The 12,892-nt window shown below is 41.7% G+C and overlaps 1 protein-coding gene across 1 annotated transcript in view; it reads left to right on the top strand.

Annotated features, from left to right (window-relative positions):
• The first annotated feature begins 213 nt into the window (after positions 1-213).
• Positions 214-12,892, top strand: part of LOC111409735 (uncharacterized protein At1g01500) — an 18,031-nt gene continuing 5,352 nt past the window's right edge. Inside the window, exon 1 of the mRNA XM_023039737.1 lies at positions 214-1,123. Within this exon, the coding sequence (XP_022895505.1) occupies positions 434-1,123 (690 nt within the window). The 5' untranslated portion in view covers positions 214-433. The remainder of the gene's footprint in view (positions 1,124-12,892) is intronic.

Raw genomic sequence — 12,892 nt, 5'->3', positions numbered from 1 at the left:
TTTCCGTTTAGTCGGTAATGAATCAATACGCAGGGAAAGTCTTGCAAGCCTGTGGTATCTTGGTCCAGCCTCATTTGGTTCAAAGGTGCAATACATTACTAGTACATGGGGCTGCATGGTCTGAGTTGTGTATGGGGATAATGGGACATAAAGTTTGATGTTCATGGATAATTTAACCCAAGTACATGTATCTATGACAAGTTAGTTTCTTACCCTGCGTATTTGACACGTGCAGAACAGTGTCATTTTGTCCTCGAGTTCTCGCCTCTTTTTCCTTCTGACAATTCGCCTTCTCCATTGAAAATTTCCTCTCAATTTAACACGAAACTCTAATATTCCAATTCAAAATGCTCCTGAAAAGTAAATTCTCCAACATTTAAACGATAATTTCCCTCAATACGGTATCCAAATCATAGGAATTTAGGGTATTGTAATGGATAAGAAGAGGGATGAATTATCTTTGACAATTTACAAACCCTTGAATTTCACGGGGGGTTGTTTGGAAATTCGGTTATTCTATGTGCGAATCGCGCCGTGCGCTGTGGATTCCGTCCCTGACCACCTAACGCTCCGCCACCTCCGCCGTGAGATCGGCGTTTTGTTGGAGATTAATGGCGCCCGCGTGCCGTCCTCGGACACCGCTTCGATTGCCCTCCGGCGGGATCGTGTGGATAAGGACTCTTCAGAGGTTACATACGTCAGCACCGATAGTGTCCGGTTGTCGGGTCCGACGGAATTTGAAGTATGTGAAAACGTGGAGGAGTTGATCCTGTGCGGCTCTCTGGAGCGGGTTGATGCTGCCGCATGGGGTAATGGGAGTGCTCCGGAAAATGACTCGAGGACTGGTTGGAGCATCGATTGCTATGCGGCGACCTCCATGGCAAATGGTCGTTCGCGTTCAGCATTTTTTCAGCCTAAACTTGGAGTTTCTTCTCCATCTTTGGAGGTTTATGTAGCAGGTTGTTGCTCGGGAATGCCTGTTATATTAACAAAGATGATTCTGATCAGTCCAAAGCGAAAGATTTCGAGGCAGGGGATGCTTGATGCCATTCCTGAGGACGAGGATATGGGGAAAGAGCAAAGGAATGTAAATAACGGATTTCTTTGGCATCGGAAACCACAGGTTATGTGAATACCGGTTTACTTTGATGGCATTGACTTTTGCGATGTTTATATTTTAGTTTCGGTGGTACAAATATTTGAAGGTTCAGATAGGCTGTATGCCAGTAGACTTTTAGATGGTGGATATTGTTTTATTTTCCCATTGGCTGATACTCTCCTCAAGTAGTTCGTGTTTTGCATTTTTGTGCTTCAACGTGGATTGAGTGTGTATCCGAGAGATCTAGAAGTTTAATGAGAGAAATTTTACAAATATTTAAGAACTAGGATGCATGGAAAGGTTTTCCCAGATATCTTAGCAGAGGAAGGACGGAAATAGAGATCTAAATCAAGTGAAGTGTATTGAAGATGAAAATGAGCGAGTTCTGTTTTATATAGATGAGATCACTAAAAGATGAAGGAATTTATCTTAGATTATTTAATGGAATGTATAGTGTGGATGGTTTGTCACTCTTTATTTTTGATAGAAATGTTAATTATCCTAGTCTTAGGAATGACGTAGGTTATAATGACAATGTAGATGAGAATAACTATTGGTTCAAAGCTATCTTTTAGGAAGATTACTGTAGAATCCATTTACATATGAAGATATTGACTGAAAAATAAAAAGAGAGAGAGAGAGAGAGAAATTTGCATTTTGTTTTCAGTAATAATAAAAAACAATATTGTGTGGTGTCCAAGGAAGTGTTGTTGTAGTCTTGGAGATGTTGGGGAAAAGAATTTGTTTTAGATATATTGATATTAGTAAAATATAAATGTTGGCAGTAAAGCTTAGTGGCTGGAGTAGTAGAAACTTTCTGATTACTACATGTTTGTATCAAGGTTATTTCGTGGTGAATGAACTTTTGATACATGCTCTAGATAATGTCTCTTCCTGCCTGTTACTTGTTAATGACATAGTTTTAATTGACGAAGCTACGTGGAGAATATAGTGCATGTTAAAATTTTAGACAAGCTGTTTGGATTTAGAAGTTTCTTTGCTAGAATTAAAACATTATACATTGATTGTCCTTGCTGTTATAGCGAGTCACCATAGAGAATCATATTGTATCCAAAAATTGATTGTTTTAATCATTTAGGATCTTTAGGTGACAAAGATGAAAGTATTTAATGCGTATAACTAGAGCAGCTTGAATGAAAGGAAGTGTTTGAGAATCTTATTTTCTTGTAAAATACCTATTTAGTTAGAAGACAGGTTCTAGTAAATGGTACTAGACCAGTATGAGTATGTAAAACGATGAATGACGAATAGAATGGATTAAACAAGAAATGATAATATATGTTCGTATGTGAACGTGACACAAATTGAGAATAAATTAAGGGGAGGACGAATTATGTGGTTGTGGCATGTCTCGTGTAGATATAAAAATGTCCTTGTTCACTCAAATGATCTCAATAAACATGTTAGGAGGGAGGACAGACCAAAATAATATAATTTGACATTGTTTTTAATGATTTGATTTCATTAGATCTGTTCATGGACTTAGGGTTTAGTTGAACAAATTGGTGAAAAATAATTCATGCAGCTGATTCTAAATCTGTTGAGTAGCAGAATTTGAATTTAAACAGAGTGCAACTAAGTACGAACATGCTTGGTGTGTCATAATTGAAAATTTTCATCTGCTTTCTTAACTCGAATATCGGATTTGCTACTGGATGTGTCGACAATGTTCTTAAGCTAGTTATCATCACCATTTATGTGGCACTCTCGAGTCAAATTTTAGAAGGCAAAATGGGTTAGCAAAAGTACCATTCGAAATTTTGACACGTATCATATTATGACTGTTGCTGTAAATGTTTTGTATTATCAATTATGATATAGTTGTATGACAACTTTGTTGTACAAGTATATCAAGGCGTATCTTTTTTTTTTTTTTTTTTTTTTTTTTTTTTGGATTTTTTTTTATGTTTTTTTTTTTTTTTTTTTTTTTTTTTTTTTTTTGGGGAAAGTTCTAACTCCTTGAGGTTATAAAGTAATGTGACTTCTCCCTTTACATCCTAAATCTGATTTCATGGTTTGCTTTTTTGCTTTCGTTGATTTATTTAATTTTTAATTAAAAAGTTACTGTATTGAACTATTGCTTATTATTTCATTACTATGTTAAAGTTTTTCTGTGAACTATGTATTGTTTTATAAAAAACACTGCAGTAAAGTGTTTTGGTTCATTGCAAAAGCAATGCAACGTATGATGTAGGGGAATAATAACTTAGTAAGTATAACAGAAGAGATGGGGGAAGGGAAGAGAAGAAGAAGACAGAGGCGGGGAAAGAGGGGAAGAGGGGAAAAACGGCTGCAAGCGAACTCTTTTATTTAATCAAATTCATCAACTGAAAATAACAATGTAAAATAGGTTTAAATACTAGAAAATACTGCAAACCTTGGGCCAAGCCCAATACACAAGTCCATAAAATTAAAATAACCTAAATCCAACTAGAATAATTAAAACTACTAAAATAATTAAAACTGGATGTCCTCATCAATTCTCCCGAGGTGGGAGAGAAAACTCGACCCTGTCAAGTGGCTATATCACCATAGGTATCCGTCAATCTCCCAACCATAGGCTGAGTGGCTGGGCAAGCTTCTTCCGGCGTCTGTAGAAATGCGTCAGTGGCGGCCTGAACCTGGTGTCCTCACCAACTCCTCTCGGGTGGACGGGAGGCGATCTGGGCCGATGAAGATCCTGCTGACTTCGATAAAACTCTAACAAATCTGGGTCCAATTGCTGTAGTGTCTCCCTGGAGATCCATGCACAGTCACAATCTGGTCGACCAACCCAACGAACAAGGAAGCGCTGAACCTCTCCATCAGTAGTGAACACAGTTTCTTCATCTAAAATAACATCAATTTTTTTTTGTGCTGTGAGAGGTGGTAGTGGGTTAGAAGGGGTCAAAGAATCAGGGTCAAGGTCCACAATAGGAGAAGACAGATGATCATCTGAGGGAATGAAATGGCCTTTATAAGCTACAAGGTCCTCAACATTGAAAGTAGAGTGGTAACCAAGGTGTGGTGGAATGTCAACAATATATGCATTTGGACCAACCTGCTTTAAAATTTTAAAAGGACCAGCACTACGAGTTTGCAATTTAGAGGCGGGTCCATGTAGACGCCGCTCTGGCCTAATGCGAACCATAACGTAATCCCCAATGTTAAACTCAATATGTCGTTTGTGTAAATCAGCTTGGAGTTTATATGTTGCATTACTAGCTTCAAGTTGTTTATTGATCTCAATATGTAAGTCGCGAAGATGTTGTGTAAATGTTTCGGCTGATACTGACACTCTATCCTGTGGGGATATAGGGATGAGATCTAACGGTTTCCTAGGCTTGTACCCATGAACGGCTTCAAATGGACTCATACCTAGTGAACGATTTATAGAGCTATTGTACGCAATTTGAGCTACAGAAAGGATCAAATCCCAATTTCGAAAGTTTTCCCGGACCAGACAACGTAATAGGTTACCAAGGTTTCAATTAACTACTTCAGTTTGACCATCAGTTTGGGGGTGGTAGGCCGTAGAAAATTTCAATTTGGTACCCATCTTGCGCCACAAAGTCCTCCAAAAATGGCTAGTGAAATGAACGTCCCTATCAGACACGATGGTCTTGGGAAGCTCATATAATTTGACAATTTCATTAAAGAATAATAGGGCAACCTTGGACGCATCCGACGTCTTGCTACAGGGGATAAAATGAGCCATCTTTGAGAAGCGATCGACAACCACAAAAATGGAGTCATGCTTCTTTGGGGTGCGTGGAAGTCCTAACACAAAATCCATACTAATATTTTGTCAAGGACAATTAGGGACAGGGAGAGGGGTGTATAGACCTGTGTTTTGCTTCTTCTGCTTACTCAATTGACAAGTGTTACAAGTACTAACAATTTTAGCCACGTCTTTCTTCAAGTTAGGCCAATAGAATTGACGTTCAACTTCCTCTATGGTCTTATCACGTCCAAAATGATCGGCTAACCCTCCCGCATGAATTTTCCACACGATGAAATCTCGCACTGAAGTTCAAGGGATGCACAATTTATTGGCTCTAAAGAGATAACCCTCCTCAAGTCGGAAGCCATCTGTGGCGCTTGATTGTCCTCTTTGTAAATCGAGAAAGATATCTTTAAAATCAGGACACGCCTCGTAATCCTCCTTAAGTCTTTTAAAACCGATGACCTTGACACTCATGATCGACAAAAGGGAGACACGACGACTTAACGCATCAGCTGCTTGGTTCTCTATGCCCTTCTTGTGTTTTAAAACAAATGAATAGGCCTGTAAATATTCGACCCAACGACCATGCCTAGAACTTAATCTTTTCTGGGAGTTGAGGTAACGGAGGGCCTCGTGATCCGAATAAAGGACAAATTCCTGGGATAACAAATAGTGGCGCCAATAGCCCAAAGCCTGGACCACTGCATACAGTTCCTTATCATAAGTTGAGTACCGCTGTTTGGCCTCATTTAACTTCTCACTGAAATAGGCAACAGGGTGACGATCCTGACTTAAAACTCCGCCTATGCCTACCCCGGAGGCGTCACATTCAAATTCAAAGACTTTGGAAAAATCGGGAAGACGCATGACAGGGGCCTCCATCATTCGCTTTTTGACTAACTTAAAGGCCTTAGCCGCCTCTCGTGTCCAATGAAACTCCCCTTTCTTCATGCACTCCGTAATGGGCGCTATAATAGTGCTAAACCCCTTAATAAAGCGACGGTAAAACGTAGCTAAGCCGTGAAAGCTCCTGACGTCATGAATAACTTTGGACTCAGGCCAGTCAATGATCGCCTGAACCTTAGCAGGGTCAGCGGACACCCCTGTCGAAGAGACAATGAACCAAGAAAAACGACTGTGTCGGTGAAGAAGGAGCACTTCTTGACATTCGCATATAGATTAGTTGCACGAAGGGTAGAGCAAACTTGCGTGAGGTGGTCAAGGTGTTGCTCCTTAGTTTTACTATAGATGAGGATATCATCAAAGTAGACAACAAGAAACTTACCCATGAAAGGTCGGAGAGCTTGTGTCATTACTCGCATAAAGGTACTTGGCGCATTGCTCAGCCCGAAAGGCATGACCAGCCATTCATAAAGACCATCTTTCGTCTTAAACGCGGTCTTCCACTCATCACCTGGGCGAATTCGAATTTGATGGTATCCACTCTTCAGATCAATCTTCGAAAAGATTGTGGCACCAACCATCATATCTAACATATCGTCAAATCTAGGAATTGGAAAACGATATTTCACCGTGATCCTATTGATCGTGCGACTATCCACACACATTCGCCAAGAGCCATCCTTTTTGGACGTCAATAGGGCGGGGACCGCACACGGGCTTAAACTCTCACGAATGAATCCCTTGTGAAAGAGATCATCCACTTGCCTTTGAAGTTCAGCGTGCTCGGTAGGATTCATCCTATAATGAGGCAAATTTGGGAGGGATGCCCCTGGAACGAAGTCTATGGCATGTTGAATATCTCTCAGTGGAGGTAGATGATCAGGAAGGTCCTCTGGAAAGACGTCTCGAAACTCTTGGAGGACCGATAGGACTTCAACAGGGTTCTCTATTGCGGAGTGTGATGGGACCTCCATGACCACCAAAGCGAAGACAACTGAGTCACCAACAAGTGTACGCTCAAACTCCGTAGGACTAATGATATGCAATCCTTTTCGTTCCACACTTTTCTTCGTTTCCAGTGGGCCAACAGGTTTCGGAGGTAGTGGGTTAAGGTGAATCTTCTTTCCATTAAATACAAAGGAGCAGGAATTGGATCGACCGTAGATGGTGACATCTAGGTCAAATAACCAAGGTCGTCCCAAGATGATGTGCCCGACGTCCATTGAAATGACATCACACCATATATGGTCCTTATACTCGAGAAACTGGATAGGGACTAAACAACGCTCCTTGACAGCTATGGAGGAGGTATCAACCCAAGAGACGCTGTATGGCTGAGGGTGAGGAACAGATTTCAACCCTAGACGGGATACAGTAGCCATCGAAACTGCATTAATGCAGCTGCCACTATCCACTATAACTTTACAGCCCTTATTATTAATCTTGATGTAAGTGTGGAAGATGGCATGACGGCGCCAATCGTCGGCATCCCTCGGCTGGGTAAGAGTACAACGGACGACACCGACCCTAGGTGTATGTGGGATAAGGGGACTAGCCTGGATACAACCCAAGAAGGTATCTTCACTATCCTCCAAGTCATCAAACTCTTCTAACTTAGGCTCATACACCTGATCCTCTAGTGGCTCGTCAACTATACCTTCACGCTCTTCCAAAAATAGGGCTCGGCTAGGACACTTGATGAGGACATCCAATTTTAATTAATTTTAGCAATTTTAATTATTTTAGTTGGAATTTAGGTTATTTTAAATTTATGGATTTGTGTATTGGGCTTGGCCCTAGGTTTGCATTATTCTTCAGTATTTAAACCTATCTTACATTGTTATTTGGGATGATGAATTGATTGAGAATTATTGGTTTGGCTGCTGCCATCTCTTCTCCCTCTTCTGCCCTATTTCTTCTTCTTCTTCCTTTTCCTATATCTCTTCTTGTTATCTTTATTGAATTAATCATTCTACATCAAATTGGTATCAGAGCAAAACTTGGGAATTTTCACTGCAACAAAACAAAATTTTCCGGTTGCCCTATACTCACTAAACCCATGAAGTCTTGCTGCAGAACCCGGCCTCTGCGTCTGCTCCTACTCTGAGTCAAGGACTTCCAATCGTTTCGGTCATGGTCATGGTTTCCTTCCTGTCAACAAACTAACACACTGCCAATATTAACCAAGCCAAATCCATAACGCGACCAAACCTCCATTTAGCCGAGCCTCCAACCCAATCTCCATTCAACCGAATTCAACAGCCCGCCGCCAACAACACACAAAAGCTCAACACAGTGAACACAAATTTGTGCCGCCGCCACAGCTTCACATCCTTTACCTCTCTCGCCCGAATTCTAACGAAGAGAGAAGCAGAAGTGCGAAAAACAGAAAAGCCACCTATGCAATACATCTCCCCCACGTCTACAAGAAATCCATACTTAACCAAAATCCAGTAACTAACCCTCTTGGCTCAGTCATCGCCTTCCACCTCTCTTAGCGCCGGCGACCCATATTTCTCCTCACACAACGCAATACCACAAACCGGCGACACAGTAACAAGAAATTTCACTACCCGCTAGCTGTTCCTAAACCAGAGACAAAGCTCCGACCCCAATCACCTCATCCCACGCTGCCGTCTTCTGCCAAAGAGTCGAGCCAAAGACGAAATCTCGATAGTTTTGGGGCGTGAGACTGGAATTTATTCTTAATTGGGCTTCAACTGGTTTATGCACATAGTGAAATTGATTGGTATTTTGGGCCATATGTTAATATATGGGTAGTGTATGTTTTGGGCCTAAATTTTCCCCTATCTTGATTATGTAACAGTTAATAATTGTTTTGATTAGTGCAAAAAAAAAAAAAAAAGAAAAAAACAAAAAAGAGAAAAAAAAAAAAAAAAAAAAAAAAAGAGAAAAAAACAAAAAAGAGAAAAAAAAAAAAAAAAAAAAAAAAAGAGAAAAAAACAAAAAAGAGAAAAAAAAAAAAAAAAAAAAAAAAAAAAAAAAAAAAGGTATCGTGAATTTTAAATTTTCTGACATCATTTACAGGTTCATTTTTAGTTGACTGTTCAGTATCGCACCTCGACGAGCACGAAATTTTCTATCTTGGCATCTCAGGGCTTAGTAGTTCAGAACGTGGAGACATTCGACGCTGGGACGACTCAAACCAACAGTACTCAGGGAGTTCCTGATCCTATTTATTTTTAGTTGACGCTATTTCTTTATTTTAGAATTGCATCAATTAATTCGTTGTGTGCTAGCCATTTGATAATATTGCCTTCAACCTATTTGATTGTATTTCACGAACTAAATTCCATTGATGTGTACTAGCCCTTTGATAATACTACCTTAAACCTATTTGATTATATTTCACGAACTAAATTCCATTACTCAATCGTTTACCCCACGTGACTAGACCTAGTATTTGGACATTTGCTTTTCTATTTTATTAGCATTAGTAGTATTAGCTTGCGATCGAGCCATGAGTAACCCCAAACTTTAAATTGACAAAATAACAAAAGAAAAATAATAATAATAAAAATAATAAATAATAATAATAATAATTTCAATCACTAATTCTTCGGTTGGCACTAGTTGATTGTTGATTATTGATCTCAGTAGTGCACTTTACGTAGTCGTGTTACCGTGTATGCAATTGCGTAGTGGTCGCGTTACTGCCTCTAGCTCTAGTAACCTTACCATGGACCCCGCCCAAATTGAGGCCCTCACCAGACAGCTTGCACAATTACAAAATCAACTAACAGCTGTCCAAACTGAGGTAGCCGCTACTCGTGAAGAGAATAGAGCTCTAACCGCTAGGTTGAATACTCTTGACCCAATCCCATATTCGACCGAGACTGAGAACTCTGAGGCTTCCATTAATATGCCTCATCGTCGCCCACAAGGTGGTCGACACCACGCCCGACATGGTCGTAGGGAAGGGAATCAGGCTCGAGAACGAGAGCGGGGATATTACTGTCATGGTACACAATCTCCCTCTCGCCACGAGGAGCGCCTCTTTCGAAACATTAAGTTGGATGCCCCTACGTTTGACGGTTGTCTAGATCCTAGTGCATTCAATCAATGGGTTAGAGATATGGATCGCTTCTTTGCATGGTATGGGGTCCCGGAAGACCGGAGGGTACAATTTGCCAGTTTGAAGTTAACTGGCACTGCTCAGCTCTTTTGGGAGAGTGTTGAGGAGCTTGTCCTTAGGGGTGTCACCACTCTCGACCACGCTTACTCTTTCGTTCGGGATTATGAATTAGTGACTAGGACACCGTATAGAAATCGTAGTGACTCCCGCACTACAGCCTCATCTGCATCCACGCCATCCCCTAAGTCTATTTTAGGTCCTCCTCCCTCTAATACTACCCCTCATCAGATAGCAAAGGTAGAGGTTCTGAGGTTTCAAGGACATCCTCCCGTTTGCAATGCTTCAACTGTAAGGGTTTTGGTCACATTGCTTCTAAGTGCCCTAGCCGAGCCCTAGTTCTGGACGAACATGAGGATATAGTCGTCGAACCACTAGAGGATCAGGCTTATGACCCTAAGTTAGAAGAGTTTGAAGACTTGGAGGACAGTGAGGATACCTTCTTAGGTTGTATTCAGGCTAGTCCCATTATCCCACATACACCCAGAGTCGGTGTCGTCCGTTGCACCCTCACCCAGCCTAAGGATGCCGACGATTGGCGCCGTCATGCCATCTTCCACACCTACATCAAGATTAATAACAAGGGCTGTAAAGTTATCGTGGATAGTGGCAGTTGTATTAATGCGGTTTCGAAGGCTATTATATCCCGTCTAGGGTTGAAGCCAGTTCCTCACCCCCAACCTTATAGTGTCTCTTGGGTTGACACCTCCTTTATAGCTGTTAAGGAGCGTTGTTTAGTCCCTATCCAGTTCCTGGAGTATAAGGACCATATATGGTGTGACGTCATTTCGATAGACATCGGGCACATCATCTTAGGACGACCTTGGCTATTTGACCTAGATGTAACCATATATGGTCGATCCAATTCCTGCTCCTTCGTGTTTAATGGAAAGAAGATTCACCTTAACCTACTACCCCCAGAGCCGGCTGGCTCACTAGAAGCGAAGAAAAGTGTGGACCAAAAGGGGTTGCATATCATTAGTTCTACAGAGTTTGAGCGTACAATTGTTGGTGACTCAATTGTGTTCGCCTTAGTAGTCATGGAGGTTTCATCTAACTCCACAAGTAAGGATACTGCGAAAGTCCAATCGATCCTTCAGGAGTTTCGAGATGCCTTTTCAGAGGACCTACCTGATCATCTACCTCCGCTAAGAGATATTCAACATGCTATAGATTTCGTCCCCAGCGCATCCCTTCCAAATTTGCCACATTATAGGATGAATCCTACCGAGCACGCTGAGCTCCTAAGGCAAGTGGATGACCTTCTCAACAAAGGATTCATTCGTGAGAGTTTAAGCCCATGTGTTGTCCCCGCCCTATTGACGTCCAAAAAGGATGGATCTTGGAGAATGTGTGTGGATAGTCGCGCTATCAATAGGATTACGGTGAAGTATCGTTTTCCCATTCCTAGGCTTGATGATATGCTGGATATGATGGTTGGCGCAACAATCTTTTCAAAGATCGATCTAAAGAGTGTGTACCATCAAATTAGAATTCGCCCGGGGGATGAGTGGAAGACCGCGTTTAAGACGAAAGATGGCCTTTATGAATGGCTGGTCATGCCTTTTGGGCTAAGTAATGCGCCGAGTACCTTCATGCGGGTAATGACACAAACTCTTCGGCCGTTCATGGGTAAATTTCTCGTTGTCTACTTTGATGATATCCTCATCTATAGTAAAACTAAGGAGCAACGCCGTGACCACCTCAAACAAGTTTGCTCTACCCTTCGCGAGACTAACCTGTATGCTAATGTCAAGAAATGTTCCTTTTTTACCGATAGCGTAGTTTTTCTGGGGTTCATTGTCTCGTCGACAGGGGTGTCTGCTGACCCTACTAAGATTCAGGCGATAATTGACTGGCCTGAGCCTAAGGCCATTCATGATGTCAGGAGCTTTCACGGCTTAGCTACGTTTTACCGCCGTTTTATTAAAGGGTTTAGCACTATTATGGCGCCTATCACGGAGTGCATGAAGAAAGGGGAGTTTCATTGGACACGAGGGGCGGCGAAGGCCTTTAAGTTAGTCAAGGAGTGAATGACAGAAGCTCCTGTCATGCGTATTCCCGATTTTTCCAAAGTCTTTGAAGTTGAATGTGACGCTTCTGGGGTAGGTATAGGCGGAGTCTTAAGTCAGGATCGTCACCCTGTCGCCTATTTCAGTGAAAAGTTAAATGAGGCCAAACGACGATATTCAACGTATGATAAGGAACTGTATGCGGTGGTCCAGGCTTTGCGCTATTGGCGCCACTACTTGTTGCCCCAAGAATTCGTCCTTTATTCGGACCACGAAGCCCTCCGTTACCTCAACTCTCAGAAGAGATTAAGTTCTAGGCATGGACGTTGGGTTGAATATTTGCAGGCCTATTCATTTGTTTTAAAACACAAGGGCGTGGAGAACCAAGCAGCTGACGCGTTAAGTCGTCGTGTCTCCCTTTTGTCGATCATGAGTGTCAAAGTCATTGGTTTTGAAAGGCTTAAGGAGGATTACGAGGCATGCCCAGATTTTAAGGATATCTTTCTCGATTTGCAAGGAGGACAATCAAACAGCACAGATGGCTTTCGACTTGAGAAGGGTTATCTCTTCCGAGCCAATAAATTGTGCATCCCTCGAACTTCAGTACGAGATTTTATAGTGTGGGAAGTTCACGCGGGAGGGTTAGCCGGTCACTTTGGGCGTGATAAGACCATTGATGAGGTTGAACGCCAATTCTATTGGCCTAGTTTAAAGAGAGATGTGGCTAAAATTGTTAGTACATGTAACACTTGTCAATTGGCCAAACAGAAGAAGCAGAACACGGGCCTATACACTCCTCTCCCCGTCCCCAATTGTCCTTGGCAAGACGTTAGTATGGATTTTGTGCTAGGACTGCCACGCACCCCAAAGAAGCATGATTCTATTTTCGTGGTTGTCGATCGTTTCTCGAAAATGGCTCACTTTATCCCCTGTAGCAAAACATCCGATGCGTCCAAGGTTGCCATGTTATTCTTTAATGAGATTGTCAAACTGTATGG

The sequence above is a fragment of the Olea europaea genome, chromosome 15 (assembly GCF_002742605.1).
Source record: "Olea europaea var. sylvestris chromosome 15, O_europaea_v1, whole genome shotgun sequence".
Lineage (NCBI taxonomy): Eukaryota > Viridiplantae > Streptophyta > Magnoliopsida > Lamiales > Oleaceae > Olea > Olea europaea.
Note: the sequence above shows the minus strand (reverse complement) of the source record. Positions and strands in the feature narration are given on the sequence as shown.